Here is a 12,930-nt window from a genome sequence, read left to right on the forward strand (position 1 = left end):
CCACAAGCCAGAGCGGGACCCCTCCCCCATTCTTCCCAGTGTCCCCTCTTCCTCATCTCAGTGACTGTGCCCCTCTCAGACCCCTGAAGACCAGCCCCCTAAAGACCATCCCCCTGGTTCTTTCTCTACTCTTAATGTCTGAAACATCTGTCCTGATGCTGAATTCAAATCCAATTCTTCATTCTGAGGCAAGACAGTGGGGGATTGATGTGCCATGGGAGTTCAGCACAGGCTCCCAGCTTGTCAGCCCAGAAGCCTGCACTGGCGCCAAAGCTGCAAAAGTCATTCAAGGGAATGTGGGACAGAAGGGAGCACTCCACCTCAAACCCCTGGTGTGGATTCAAGTAGCACTAAAAGGGCAGGTGGAGTCTCTCCCATCTTGGGGGCACCAGAAAAATAAGGTCCAGGCAGCTGTGGAATTCCCAGCAGAGCAGGGGTTCTCTGGAGTCCCTCCCTTACAATTTGTGTCTGTGGTGGTTCTTCTCAGCCCACCTTCTGTCCTCAGACTCCAGAACCTGACCATTGCTGCAAGAGTTGGGTCTTCCCAGAGTTTGAGCTGGCAATAGAGGGGCTCCCCCTCCCGTCCCGTCCCCTCACTTCTTTCCCATCATCCTTCCCTGAAAGCTCAGGAAGTTCTTCCTGACACCCTGATATACTGGCTGTCATTCAAGAAACAGGAGACGGAGAAAGAGGATAGCAGAGTCTTAGGAATGGCTGAAGGGGTCTTGAGCCAGAAGTAGGGGCAGTTTTACTGAGGAAACATGAAAGTTCCGGGAATGGGAGTAGTAAGTACAGAAGAGTCATCAGTATTGTGCAATGGACAGGGGAGGAGGAGGAAAGGAGACCAGAGGGGAGGGCTGGCAGAGGCCTGGAGCTGATGGGGGAGACCATCAGCCCCTTCCCAGGAGCCTGCCTGGCCAGAGTTCAAAGTGAATGTTACCCACCCCTCATTAACCCCAGCAGCGCCACGCTGGCAGTAGCAGTGCTTATATGGGAGAAGCGATGCCAAATGGGTCCCTCCCCTCCTCCCTCCCCTCCCTCAGCAGCCAAGGACCTGTTCCCAGGAAACCCAAAGACCCTGCTGGGGAGGAGGGAGCTTGTGGTGAGGGATACAAGTAGAAGATGGAGGAATAACCCCTTTTCTCCATATCTTGTCATTGCCTCAGTCTCTAGGAGAGAGGAGAGGTTGATGTGATTTTCCAGAAGGTAGTGACAGCTTCTGGGTCCCCCACATCCTACAAGGAAACTAGCACTGAAAGGGGGCTCATTCCTGCTGATTACGGTGGATGGGCTAATTTGCCCTTGAAGGGGACTTTTCTCCTCTTGACCCATTTTGGGGTTCCCTGGAAGGGATGGCTGTGGGCTTCCCCAGGGCAGTCCAGGGAAGCTGAGACAGCAGGAACTGAAACAGGAAGCTGAGGCCTTGCTGGGTTCTAGCATGCAGTTGTCCTGTCTAGGTTATCAGCCCCGCCAACATGGGCATGAGAGCACTGGGGGTGGAGGGGGTCTGCAGAACACCCTTGATCTGAGCTCAGGTCAATTCTCACCTGGGGCACCGGTTGCACATCCCCTTCCCAAGATCCTGTAACCCACCCGTAATCTAGGAGAAACATCGCTGCTAAGGGAATGAAAAAGGGACAGTATGAGGAAGTCAGCCCGAAAAGTTGATGGGTGACATGGCTTGAAGCTGGAACGACCACAAAGGGGAGACGCTGGGATTTGGGGAAGGTCATTGGGTCTTGCAGCAGGTGTTACCAGATCCAACCAGGGAGTGACAGAGTGTGTGGAAAGGCAGGAAAGGCACGGAGAAGCAAGGAAGAAATCTATAGGGCTTCAGGATGGAGATCATAGGGGCGAGGAAATAAAGCAGACAGGAAGACCCTACGTTCTTTCAGAGAGAAGGACCAAAAGGTTCGGGACCTCTGACGCGCAAGAACGAACAGGCGAGGATACATTCCTGGCGACTGAGACTCCACCCACTGGCGGGACCACACGCGTCACGCGTCCCTACCCGCAACAAAAATGGCCGCCACGGGAGTCAGTTCAAAGCCCTAGGACACTTGAGAATGGGCACAGAAGCCCCGCCCTGTTGTGGGCAACTTGCCCTTTTCAAAAATGGCCACCAAGGTGCTTCTGGAAGAGACCGCTCTGGGCCCCGCCTTTGATCTCGTTGGTGGGGCTGAGGGATGAGAGCTGCACCGCGCGGGACAAGTCGCCGGCGGCGCCCGACAGAGCAGGTGATTTCCCCTCCAGCCCCAGTCCAGGGCTAGGAGAGTCGCGGAGAGCGCTAACCCTGGGACCGTTCCGGTGTGTTCCCCACGGTACCCCCCCACCGGGCCCCGCCAGACCCCCATCTCTGGTTCTTGCCATGGCCTGTATCAAGGCACATTCTAGTTTGCTCAGGCCTGCCTTGTCATGTGACCACCGCCCCCCCCCCCCCATGGCCGCAACCGCATCCCTGTGCTCTCCGGCCCACTATTCTGGATGCTTACGGGTGCCTCGCTAGCGGATTTAGGAAGCTTTTGCTTCAAGGGTCCGCCATCATCGCGATCCCACTTCCTGTGCTCCACCTACCTGGGTTTGTGCTCCTGCCTGACTTCAGATGGCAGGATCCCATGTTCCCCTCAATGCCCTTGGGTGCCTCTAAGGCCTGACTTGGGGATCAGGGAAAAATGGTATTTTCTAGGGCTTTCATTTATGGCTCGAGGACTCTAGGAGCAGGGCATAATTATAGGGGCTGGGAGAAGTAGTGAAGACCTCTATGCTATACCTTTTGCTGCACCCCGAGTACCCCAAGACTCCTTCCACACCGGTTCCCAAGATTCCTCTTCCCACATGGCCTGCTCTCCATCCACTGTGAGCGCCTCCCACTCCAAGCGAGCAGCATGGTACTTCTTAATCCAGTCTAACTTGTCCAGAGGGTCCGTTAAAGCATCTAGACGGTGCAGACCTGTGCCTGGCCCTTGAGCGCCCTTGAGGCAGCTGGGGGCAGTGAAGATGGGAGTAGTCAGGGTTGGCTGCAAGAGCAAGTGAGTCTTGCAGAATGGGATTTGGAGAAGCAGAAGGCAAGATGTTCTGAGCAGGGAGAATGGTGTCAGCAAAGATTCTGAAGAGGCAACACAACCGGCCAGGCAGGAAAGAATCATCACACAGATCTGGGCTAATCTATTGGCATCATGAGAGTTTGTGTGGTAGTTAACAGTAAGGCTTCTGGAGCCAGACTGCAGGTGTGTGAATCTTAATCTACTGTCTGATGCTGGGCAGTCAAGTTATTTAATCTTTCAGTGCCTCCATTTCCTTTCAGGTATAATGGGAATACTGTTAGTATCCGTATTTTGGAGTTATTGGGAGGATTAGGGAAGTTAATATATGTAAAATACTTTCAACAATGCCTGGAAAACAGTTTGTAAATGCTGTTTTTTAAATTATCATTAGAGGTATTTAAGCAGGATGACAGTCCTGTTTCATAGGCATCACTAACCCTGTGATGCCTGATTTGGAATCCCAAAGGTGTAATGGGGTTTTGTGGCTGTATCTGGAATTATGGAAATCATGAGACTGGAGAGGGCTGGCTGCTCAGGCTTCGACTTAGGAAACTGATTCAGTAGTCCAAATTCTCCCCAGCTCAAGAACTGTAGAGAAAACAGAAGGAGCCTCCGGAAGGAAGGACATGCCAAGAAAAGCTAAAGGATGAGGGAGGGTAGAATGAGAAATGTGTCAAGCTTTGAAGCCTGGGTGAAGTTTAGACAGTCTGAAAACAGGAGGAGGGATCATACAAGCCAGTACAAAAGCTCAGGGGAGAAAAACTTTTGGGTTTTTTGTTGTTGTTTGTTGTTTTTGTCAGTACTGGGGTTTGTGCTTGCTGGGCAGGCACTCTGTGCTTGAGCCATGCCACCAAGACTTGTTCTTTGAGGACAGTGAGGAGTTTCCAAGTGACAACTCCCTAGTTCCCACACCTTGGTTTGAAATCCAAAGATATCACACACATCCCTGAGAAGCTTCTTTCCTAGAAACTGGGCTTTCATGCAGCAGTCATGGGTCTTTGTCCCAGTAAAAGTGGACAGGCTACTGACAGCAGCCAGGCTTTGAAGATGGTGTAGGTTTCTGGAGTGGGCTGCCCTCTTGGTGTTAGGCAGGGTTGGGAGTCGGGGGACTCAGAGAGAGCTGCAAGATGGAATCTGGTACACTTAGACTGAATAGTTCTGCTCCTCCCTTAGGGCCTATGGCTAAGGTTTGGAAGCAGCAGGTGAGCATTTCCCTGGGGTACTGGGGTTATTCAGTCCTGCTTTCCAAAGCAAGCCCTGTGCTATCACAGCAATTCTGTGTTATCACTCGGGGGACCAGGCAACTGATCGTAGATGGTCCCAACCTACATGAAGGCTTGATTTCCCCCATTCCCAGAGTTTCCCCTGGAATGACACTGGTAACTTGGACTTAAATCTTTGTGTTTGTGTGTGTGTCTTGCTAGGGGTGAAACCCAGGGCCTTGTGCATACTAGGAAGCACTCTACTACTGAGCTACATCCCCAGCCCTAAACTTAAACCTTGATTAACACAATCAACCCAGGTGGTTCTGGGAACGTCATCCAATTGAGCTTCACTTTCTTCATCTGTGGAGAGTGACTATTTTTTGAATGCTTACTTCATGGTGGATGCTGAGTGTGCATTGGTGAATAAGCCAGGTGTGTACTCACAGCCTCCATGAAACAATATTAAGTATTGTCCAAATGATTTGTTAGCCATAGCTGTGATAAGTCCTGCTAAATAAAGAAAAGTGCAGTCTGCAATGAGAGTGTAAGATGAAGTTGACTAGACTAGTTCTAGATGGTTACGACTTGAATGTTGGCAAACGGAGAGCAAGCCAGGGTGGAGGGGGTGATCCAGGGAGGGTATGGTGCAGGATGAGGTTGGAGAGATTAGGCAGGGGTACAGGCTACAAAAAGATTCTGGGCTTATTGAAAGGGTAGTGGGAAAGCACTAATAGACTTTAAGCAGGAGAAAGTGTGTACTTTTGTAAAGATCACACAGCTAAGGTGTAAAGAATAGGTTGCTGTGAGAAAGGTGGTAGCAGAGAGATGGGTTAGGAAGCTCTTGCAGGCAAGAGATAGAGCAGAGTGGAAGTAGAGAAATAAGTACGTGTGTTGAGAGAGAATGGTCAGGGCTTAGGCTGAGTGTGTAGCTCAACAGGTAGAGTGATTGCCATCAAGCCGAGGCCCTAGGTTCAAATTCTAGTACTTTGTACAAAAAAAGAATGGTTAGGGCTTGGTGACTGGCTGAGGGAGTATTCCTGAGGCAGGCATAGTTGTGTGGCTAGAAGACAGGCATTTAGGGACAGTGGCCCTGGAAGAGTAAAAACCTTGGGAGAATGTCACTTTGGGACACATAAAGTGTGAGGTTCCTGTAAGACGTCCACATTGCATCGTATACCTATATAAGTTTGTAGCTCAGCGAGATTGGACTAGAGGATTAGACATTTGGGAATTGGGACCATAGAGTTGGTGCATAAAGATGTGGACCCAGATGAGATCTTCAGAAAGAAAGCATCACAGTGAGGAGAAAAGAGCAGCCACCTTGAGCCTGAAGAGGGCAGCAGAGAAAGGGTCAAAGGGAGCCTGGAAAGAAATAGCCATTGCGGTAGGACACCGGAAGGTGTGATGTCTCAGAAGCCATAGTTGGTGCTGCTAAAAGAGCAAATATTAGATGAAACCACAAGAAAGAACTCCCCAATTTGGTAGCTCAAAACCAAACAAGACTGGTAATTTCATATGGTTAGTAGACCAAAAACCTAAAAAATGTAACTGGTGACCTTAGCCTGAGAAGTGTTGGTAGAGGTGTTGGAAACAGAAGACAGACGGAAGGGGGAGTGGTTAGTATGGAGAATATAGGGAATGTAATTGATAGGACTTGGTGATTGGTTGGCTGCAGGGAGGGGTGAGAGAGGGCAAGTTCCAGGTTTTGCATTTGAGTGAGTGGTGTCAGCTGATGAAATAGAAGGAGATGTATACTTGGAAAGGGGGGATGTGCACAGATGGGAAGGATATGAGTTTGGGGTGGGTGGAATTTGAGGTGACTCTGAGTCTTCCAAATGACAGTATGAGCTGATATTTGGACCTATGCTCTACAGCCATTCTTTACCATGTGTGCATTCCTGACTGCCAAATATAGATGTTGGGGAGTCAAAATTATACATATGGGGTTGAAATAAATCAACAAATACTTACCTAGCACCTGCCAAGTACAGGTGTTTTTCTTAGATGCTAGGTTTACACCAGTGAACAAGACAGAGTACTCCCCACTCTTGGAATTTACATTCTATAGAAAACAGACGTTAGGCAAATAAGCATAAAATAAGGTTAGAGTGTGGGGAACACCTACTTTAGCTAGCTTAGTCAGGAAAGATCTTTCTGAGGTGCCATTTGAACTGTGCCTGGAGGAAGTGAGGGCATGAGCCTTGTGGATGTCTGCAAGGTGCAGGCAGGAAGACTGCTAGCAGATCTGAAGAACGGCAAGAAGGCTGTGGGCAGGAGTGGAGTGAGGAAGGAATGGTGAGGTTGGAGAGGCAGGCTGGGGAAGGAGGCCGAAAGTCCTGCAGACAGCTCAGGCTGCTGAAAGGGCAAGGATTGGGCAGGAGAGAATCCATGCAAGACTTGCCCTTCCCTCTAAGTCCCAAAGCCAGAAAAGCCCTTTTGTGCAGAGGGTGGGTGTCCTGTTCTGGGTGGAGAAAGGGCTGTGCTTAGTCCTGAGCTCTGCTCTTTGGGAGGGGCAGGAGACTGGACAATAGGGCCCCTTGTGATTGGACTTGGGGGCCAAATGGCTCTCTCAGTGATGAGATTCCTCAGCCAGGAGGCATGTGACCCCAAGACCTCAGCTTCTTGCTACAGGGTCTTGGGAATGGGATGGAGGGAGAGAAGTGGGGAGGGGGCACTTCCCTCTGGAGAGAGTGCTTTGCCCTATGTCGAGCTGGAGGAGGTGGAGGTGGGTGGTAGAGGGAGCAGGGTCTGCTTGGGAGATCTGGGAGAGCAACATCAACAGGTGGCTCCACCCCAGACAGGGAAGGAGGAGCTTCTGCCCCCAGGTCCAGTGGGTGGAGGCTGGCAGAAGACAGCCTGGAAATCCTCTGTCTTGTGTTCCTTCAGAAGAGGAGAAAACATGGAATTGGAGAGGATCGTCAGTGCAGCCCTCCTTTCCTTTGTCCAGGCGCACCTCCCAGAGGCTGACCTCAGGTAAGGGCGGCTCCCCCAGAAGGCCCAATGCCAGGCCCAGGGTTCCAGGCAGTACTCTGGACCCTGGCTGAAGGAAAGATGGGCAGAAACTCCTCAGTTTCTGTTCCTGAGGTGAAGAGGGCTGATTTTGATTTGCTGAGATGGCCTTGCCTCTCATATTGTCCCTGTTACCTTTATTGGACAGATGGAAAACCAAAACTGAGGGAGTAGAGGTGGGGATACTGTCTGGTCTCAAGGACTGAGGTCTGACTCATGGACTCCAGCTAAGGGCTGAACTCTCAAGCTAGGTGGGAGTACTGGAAGTATCCAGTGTCCTACTCAGCACTTGTCCTATCCCCTTTCTGCAGTGGCTTGGATGAGGTCATCTTCTCCTATGTGCTTGGGGTCCTGGAGGACCTGGGCCCCTCAGGCCCATCAGAGGAGAACTTTGATATGGAGGCCTTCACTGAGATGATGGAGGCCTATGTGCCTGGCTTCGCCCACATCCCCAGGTGGGGCCTGGCTGGGACTAACAAGAGAGAGGGCTGCTGGTTGGGGGGTAGTGTGGGCAGAGTGTTCCTCTCACCCCACTTTTTGTCCTTTCAGGAGTACAGTAGGGGACATGATGCAGAAGCTGTCAGTGCAGCTGAGTGATACCAGGAACAAAGGTAAATCTGGGACTCTGGCACTTGGGGGATTCATAACTCACCCCCTAAAACCCTGGCAAGCCTGATGCCCTCTCTGCCTCTTTAAGAGAACCTGCACCCACAGAGCTCCTGTGTCCAAGGTCAGGTGCCCATTTCCCCAGAGTCCTTGCAGCGGCCTGAAACACTCAACGAAGAGACAAGGTCTCCTGCTTCTGCTGCTGGGGACACCCAAGATGAGGTACTGGTAGAGGAGGGCACTGATGAGGGAACTTGGGAGTAGGAAAGGAAGAAATGTGGCCTCTTATCAATGTTTATACCCACAGGCAGCTGGCACCGAGGAAGAGCTGCTGCCAGGGGTGGATGTGCTCCTGGAGGTGTTCCCCACCTGTTCAGTGGAGCAGGCCCAGTGGGTGCTGGCTAAAGCTCGGGGAGACTTAGAAGAAGCTGTGCAGATGCTAGTAGAAGGCAAAGAAGATGGGCCTCCAGGCTGGGATGGCCCTAATCAGGTATGCTCTCACAGCCTTATAGGCTCAACTATGGTCTACCTTGGTGTTAGCCCCCACCCCTCCCTATAACCATCTATTTCCCTTGCTAGTACCATTGGGTCTAACCTAGGTCTCCCCTCTCTGCAGGACCTGCCCAGGCGCCTCCGAGGTCCCCAGAAGGATGAGTTGAAGTCCTTCATCCTTCAGAAGTGAGTCTAGGCTGGGCTGGGCTGGGCTGGGCCGGGCCGGGGCAGGCTGGGCCACAGAGGGTCTTTCCAGGATGGCAGGAACTTCATCCAACCAGTTTTTGGCAGGTACATGATGGTGGATAGCGCAGAGGATCAGAAAATTCACCGACCTATGGTTCCCAAGGAGGTAAGAGGGTTGGATGAGAGTGTGTGGCTGGGGAGGCAGGGGTGGTTCCTGGCTTCTGTGGCTCACTGTCTGATTGCTTGACAGGCCCCCAAGAAGCTGATCCGATACATCGACAACCAGGTAGTGAGCACCAAAGGGGAGCGATTCAAAGATGTGCGGAACCCTGAGGCTGAGGAGATGAAGGCCACATACATCAACCTCAAGCCGGCCAGGAAGTACCGCTTCCACTGAGGCACTCGCTGGACTCTGCCCCAGCCTTTCAGATCTCAGAGGGATGCAGGAGCCCTGTTCCCTGACACAGGGGCCTTCCTTACTCCTGTACCCTTCTTAATCCCTTCTCTACTTCCCTGCTCCATAGTGTTAACTTACTCTTGGAGCTGCCTCCATGGGCACAGTAAAGCTGGCCCAAGGAAGGTATGCGTGCATTCTGGTCATTTCTGTCTCAGGGCTGGGATTCTATGCCTGTTTGACCCTCCCTCACCACCCTCATATCCCATCTCCAACAGGGCAGTACCAGATAAGAGAGGGTAAAAAGCTGTTTATTTGAAGTTTCATGGTGGGACAGGGCACTGGCCTCTCCCTAGAGGTCTCCACAGTTCTGTTTTTGTACAACTCAGTGCCAGGCCCCAGTCACACAGTCCAGCTGTGCTTCCACCGACTGGAGGATCAGTCAGACCTGCAGATTGACAAAGGGTGCGAAGCCTGCCATGTCCTGCAGCAGCACCAGGGCCTGGTGCAGGGGCGGCTCCACGTCGATATCCACGCCGCGCTTCCGCAAGCGGCTCAGGCTAGGCTCGGCCACGTGGTGGCAGTGCCGCACCCGCAGAGACCGCAGGGCCGGGCAGTACTCAGCCAATGTCCTGAGGGAGGAGCGGGGTGAGGCTAGGGAGAAGAGGCCCGCATACCCTTGGTGGGGCCCGGCCCACTCAGGAAATTCAAAATCTCCCTCCAGCTTGGGGCATACTCTGTCCTCCGGACCTAAGGGAAGAGGCCTGAATGGGATCAAACATTGGCAGGCCTTCAGTGAGCTGGAGGCTTTCATTCTCCTCAGCTCCGCCCTGGATTCAGGATTTCCCCCTTGTTGAAGAAATGCCAGAAATCGATTTTCTATGCGAACGCTCCCAATATGTAAATACTGGTTCAAAAGTTTTTTAAACTGGGTTCTCTGACTTAAATAATCCTAGAGGCCTTTCTCTTCACAATCGGGGTGCCGAGGTTAGCAGGAAGGTCCAGAACCCCAGCCGGGCCTTTCAGGACTACAGCCTGTTCCTAGGAAACCGCAGAGGCTGAATGATTCCCCTCCTCCCACCCCACCTTCCCCCCAGGCCCAGGCACCTGACGCCATCGCTTCCCACGCGGAGGCAGCCGGTAAGGTCGAGGTGCTCGAGTTGTGGGCAGTTCCGAGCCAACTCCTGGACCGCAGTATCCCCAACGTTGGCGTTAACTGCCAACGAGAGGCTGCGGAGGCCAGCGCCGCGCCTCTGTGCCAGGTACACGATGGCCTCGTCCTTGAGCTGGCGGCAGGCGGTGAGGTCCAGCTCCTCCAGGGCTGGGCAGCGGTCAGCCAGGCCACGCAGCGCCAACCCGTCCACCCAGTCACAGTGCGCGAGCGACAGGCGCTGCAGCCGGGGACAGCCCTCAGCCAGCGCTCCAAGCGCACGGCGGCTCAGTTGCCCGCAGCCGGCCAGTACCGCGCTCCGCAGTTGCGGATTCCGTGCCAGCACAGGCACCAGGTCCTCGTCCGATAGCCATTCGTGACACGGAGCCAGCGCCAGCTCCTGCAGCCCCTCAGCGTCCCGAAGTAGCTGAGCGAATGCGGCCCGTGGGATCTGCGGGCCCACCTGCGGGCGGGGAGGACACTCGGACTCAACCAGTCCCAGGGGCGGGACTGACCCTACTCATTCACTAGAGTTCTTTTCCTAGCAGTCACCTACCTTGGGGTTTGCCACCTGCCCTCCCAGGAGAGACTCCACGCTCCCGCTAAGTCGTTACCCAGTACTCGCCCTGTGGGAGTACTCCACGCTGCGTGGATCACTTCGCCAGCAGCCCTGGCGGCACTCGGGGGTCGGGAAGGGTTTACGTGGAGCTGGGGGCTGGACTGGAGGAGGGGCTGCGGTGGTACCCAGACGGGGCGGGGCTCCGGTCTCCAGCTCACCTGAGTGGCGTCGAAGCGGCGCAACCCAGCCAGGTGCAGCTGCACTAGCGCCCGGAAGGCCCGGCTAACGCGCTGCAGCCGAAGCAGCTGACGCAGCGGGACCCGGTTCAAGACGTGTGGGAGCAGCACGTCTTCCCACGGCAGGTCCAGGAGCCTGAGGGTAAAGGGGAGTTGGCGTCCCCGGGCCGCTGTTACATGCGAGTCTGCCTCCGTTATGCTTCTGCCGGGGCGGCTCCGAAGAGGGGCCCCTAGGCCCAGCCTGGGCTCAGCTCCCTTCCCCGGGAGTCTCTCCTCCCTCCCTCGGCCCCTCCAATGCTCGGTACCTGACGGCTCCGGGTTCTTGCTCCCCTCCGGACGGCTCCATTGGTGGCTCCATCGGCTATGTACTGCGCGTGCGCAACAAGATCACGCTTTGGGCTTGGAGCTACTGCGGTGAGCCCGCCTACTTGGGCTGTAGAGACAGACCGATTCAATCGAGTGCCGTCTCACTGAGACGCCTATCTAAAGCTATCCGCATGGACCCCGAAACTGAAGCAGAACACACCAATGATATAACATTAAACCTGGCCTTCTCGAAGCCCGAGGCTGGAGAAGCGGTGAGCGAAGACTGGTTTCTGTCTTCGCTGTGGGCCAGTAGTTGCCTCTGAGTGAAATGGTGGGAGTAGCTGGCAAGGCCAAAGGCAGAAGGGGCGGAACCAAGACTCCTAGGTTACCAAGGACCTTTCTGTTCTATTAATGGTCGCTTTTAGCGACTTTGAAAAATGGAAACTGGCATGCAGTAGGTGCTCAATAAGTAATTGGTAGAAGAACGAACAAACGGAGTGAAGTTAGGATTTTTCTTTTCATCAAGCAAACTTACTCAGTCCTCTCATTTCTGGTTAATTGTGAAGTACAGAACTATCTATCCCCTTCCACTTCCGGACACTGTAGGCTGAATTTTTTCTTGAGGAGAGAGATGTAGAGGGCGTTAAGGACTATATATCCAGAGGTGCAGAATACTGAGACGTGTGCTCTGTTCAACCCACCAGTGGTACTGCTTCTTGGCTAGTCTTAGGTAAATTGTAGGATCTAAGGCTGGGCTCGCCATGAAGCAGTGACGCCCCAGAGCTCTGAATTTAGCTACTGTGCTTCCCTTTCACCGCGCCCCAGCCCCAGCCCCAGGGGAGCCCCTGGACAGTTTTCCTTCATCATCCAAGGAGTGGGTATTGGGAAATGTGAAGGACGCGAGAGCCGCTGCCATTACTCGTGGATGTGCTTTCCTTCCGTGTGTGCAATCGCTTCAGCCACTACTTTCTATCCTTTATCTCATTAGGGCTTTGGGCATCTCTGGAAGGTGGGCAGGTCTGTGCTATTACTCCATTTTAAAGATAGGTAAACCGAGGCCCTGGGGAGGAAGCGCTTTGATCAGGATCAGTGCTCGTTTACTCTTCCTCAGCCTGCTTGGGGAAGGGTTAGCAAGGACTAGTGTCTGCAAAGCCATGTGGGCGCGCACCACCTCCGGCCGCGCGCCTCCTCCCCCTCCCCTCTTTGTTCGCGCCTCCGCGCCTGCGCAGTACGGCAAATCTGGCGCTGTCCCCTTCAGCACCACGCGGAACTCGCGCCGCCCCTCCCCGCGGTGAGCCCCGCGCGCCCCCGCCTCGCACTTCCTCGTACCCCCTGACCGCCCGTTCTGACCCCTTCTTACTTATGAGGTCATCACCTTGAGTCCTGGCCTTCCGAAGAAGAGTAGTTGCCATAGTAACTCGGTGTGGCGCTTTCTTAAAATAGCCGGACCCCTTCTACCCTGGCTACGGTCACGGGATTGCCTGTCCCCTCCAGCCTCGGGGTCATCCCATCTAACCTTTTGCCCCTGGACGGACGGGACAACTAACTCAGGCAGCAGCAACTTCTTCCTGAAGTCTGATTTATTCCTCCTGCTGCACCCAGGGTGGGCGATCAGCATTAGGTCTCCTGGTTCTGAGACTCAGAACCCGGAAAGGTTCAAGACGGTGTTCTCTTGATGTGCCTTCCATAGTTGGTCTCCTGGATTTAGGGGGCGGGTCCGGTCTACACCCGTACTGTGTGTTT

At 53.8% G+C, this 12,930-nt stretch overlaps 2 protein-coding genes across 5 annotated transcripts; one reads left to right on the forward strand and one right to left on the reverse strand.

Moving 5' to 3' along the window:
• The first annotated feature begins 2,081 nt into the window (after positions 1–2,081).
• On the forward strand, positions 2,082–9,125 carry Cuedc2 (CUE domain containing 2). Of its 4 annotated transcripts, none has more exons than XM_020171205.2 (9): positions 2,082–2,237; positions 7,136–7,222; positions 7,570–7,713; positions 7,808–7,869; positions 7,956–8,086; positions 8,172–8,354; positions 8,481–8,542; positions 8,648–8,708; positions 8,793–9,125. In XM_020171205.2, the coding sequence occupies exons 2-9, from the start codon at positions 7,149–7,151 to the stop codon at positions 8,937–8,939; spliced, it is 864 nt and encodes a 287-aa protein (XP_020026794.1). In that variant the 5' UTR covers positions 2,082–2,237; positions 7,136–7,148; the 3' UTR covers positions 8,940–9,125. The 4 variants fall into 4 exon arrangements, with proteins under 4 accessions (XP_020026794.1, XP_073934538.1, XP_073934539.1 ...); XM_074078437.1 differs by having other exon boundaries at positions 2,094–2,237; positions 7,047–7,222; XM_074078438.1 differs by having other exon boundaries at positions 2,128–2,307; positions 7,047–7,222.
• A 104-nt stretch (positions 9,126–9,229) lies between these two features.
• Fbxl15 (F-box and leucine rich repeat protein 15) lies at positions 9,230–12,722 on the reverse strand. The gene is made up of 5 exons (XM_020171202.2): positions 12,704–12,722; positions 11,187–11,314; positions 10,864–11,017; positions 10,044–10,549; positions 9,230–9,568 (listed from the first exon to the last, which is right to left on the reverse strand). The coding sequence occupies exons 2-5, from the start codon at positions 11,237–11,239 to the stop codon at positions 9,379–9,381; spliced, it is 903 nt and encodes a 300-aa protein (XP_020026791.1). The 5' UTR covers positions 11,240–11,314; positions 12,704–12,722; the 3' UTR covers positions 9,230–9,378.
• Positions 12,723–12,930: the final 208 nt, after the last annotated feature.

Source organism: Castor canadensis, chromosome 7 (genome assembly GCF_047511655.1).
Source record: "Castor canadensis chromosome 7, mCasCan1.hap1v2, whole genome shotgun sequence".
NCBI lineage: Eukaryota > Metazoa > Chordata > Mammalia > Rodentia > Castoridae > Castor > Castor canadensis.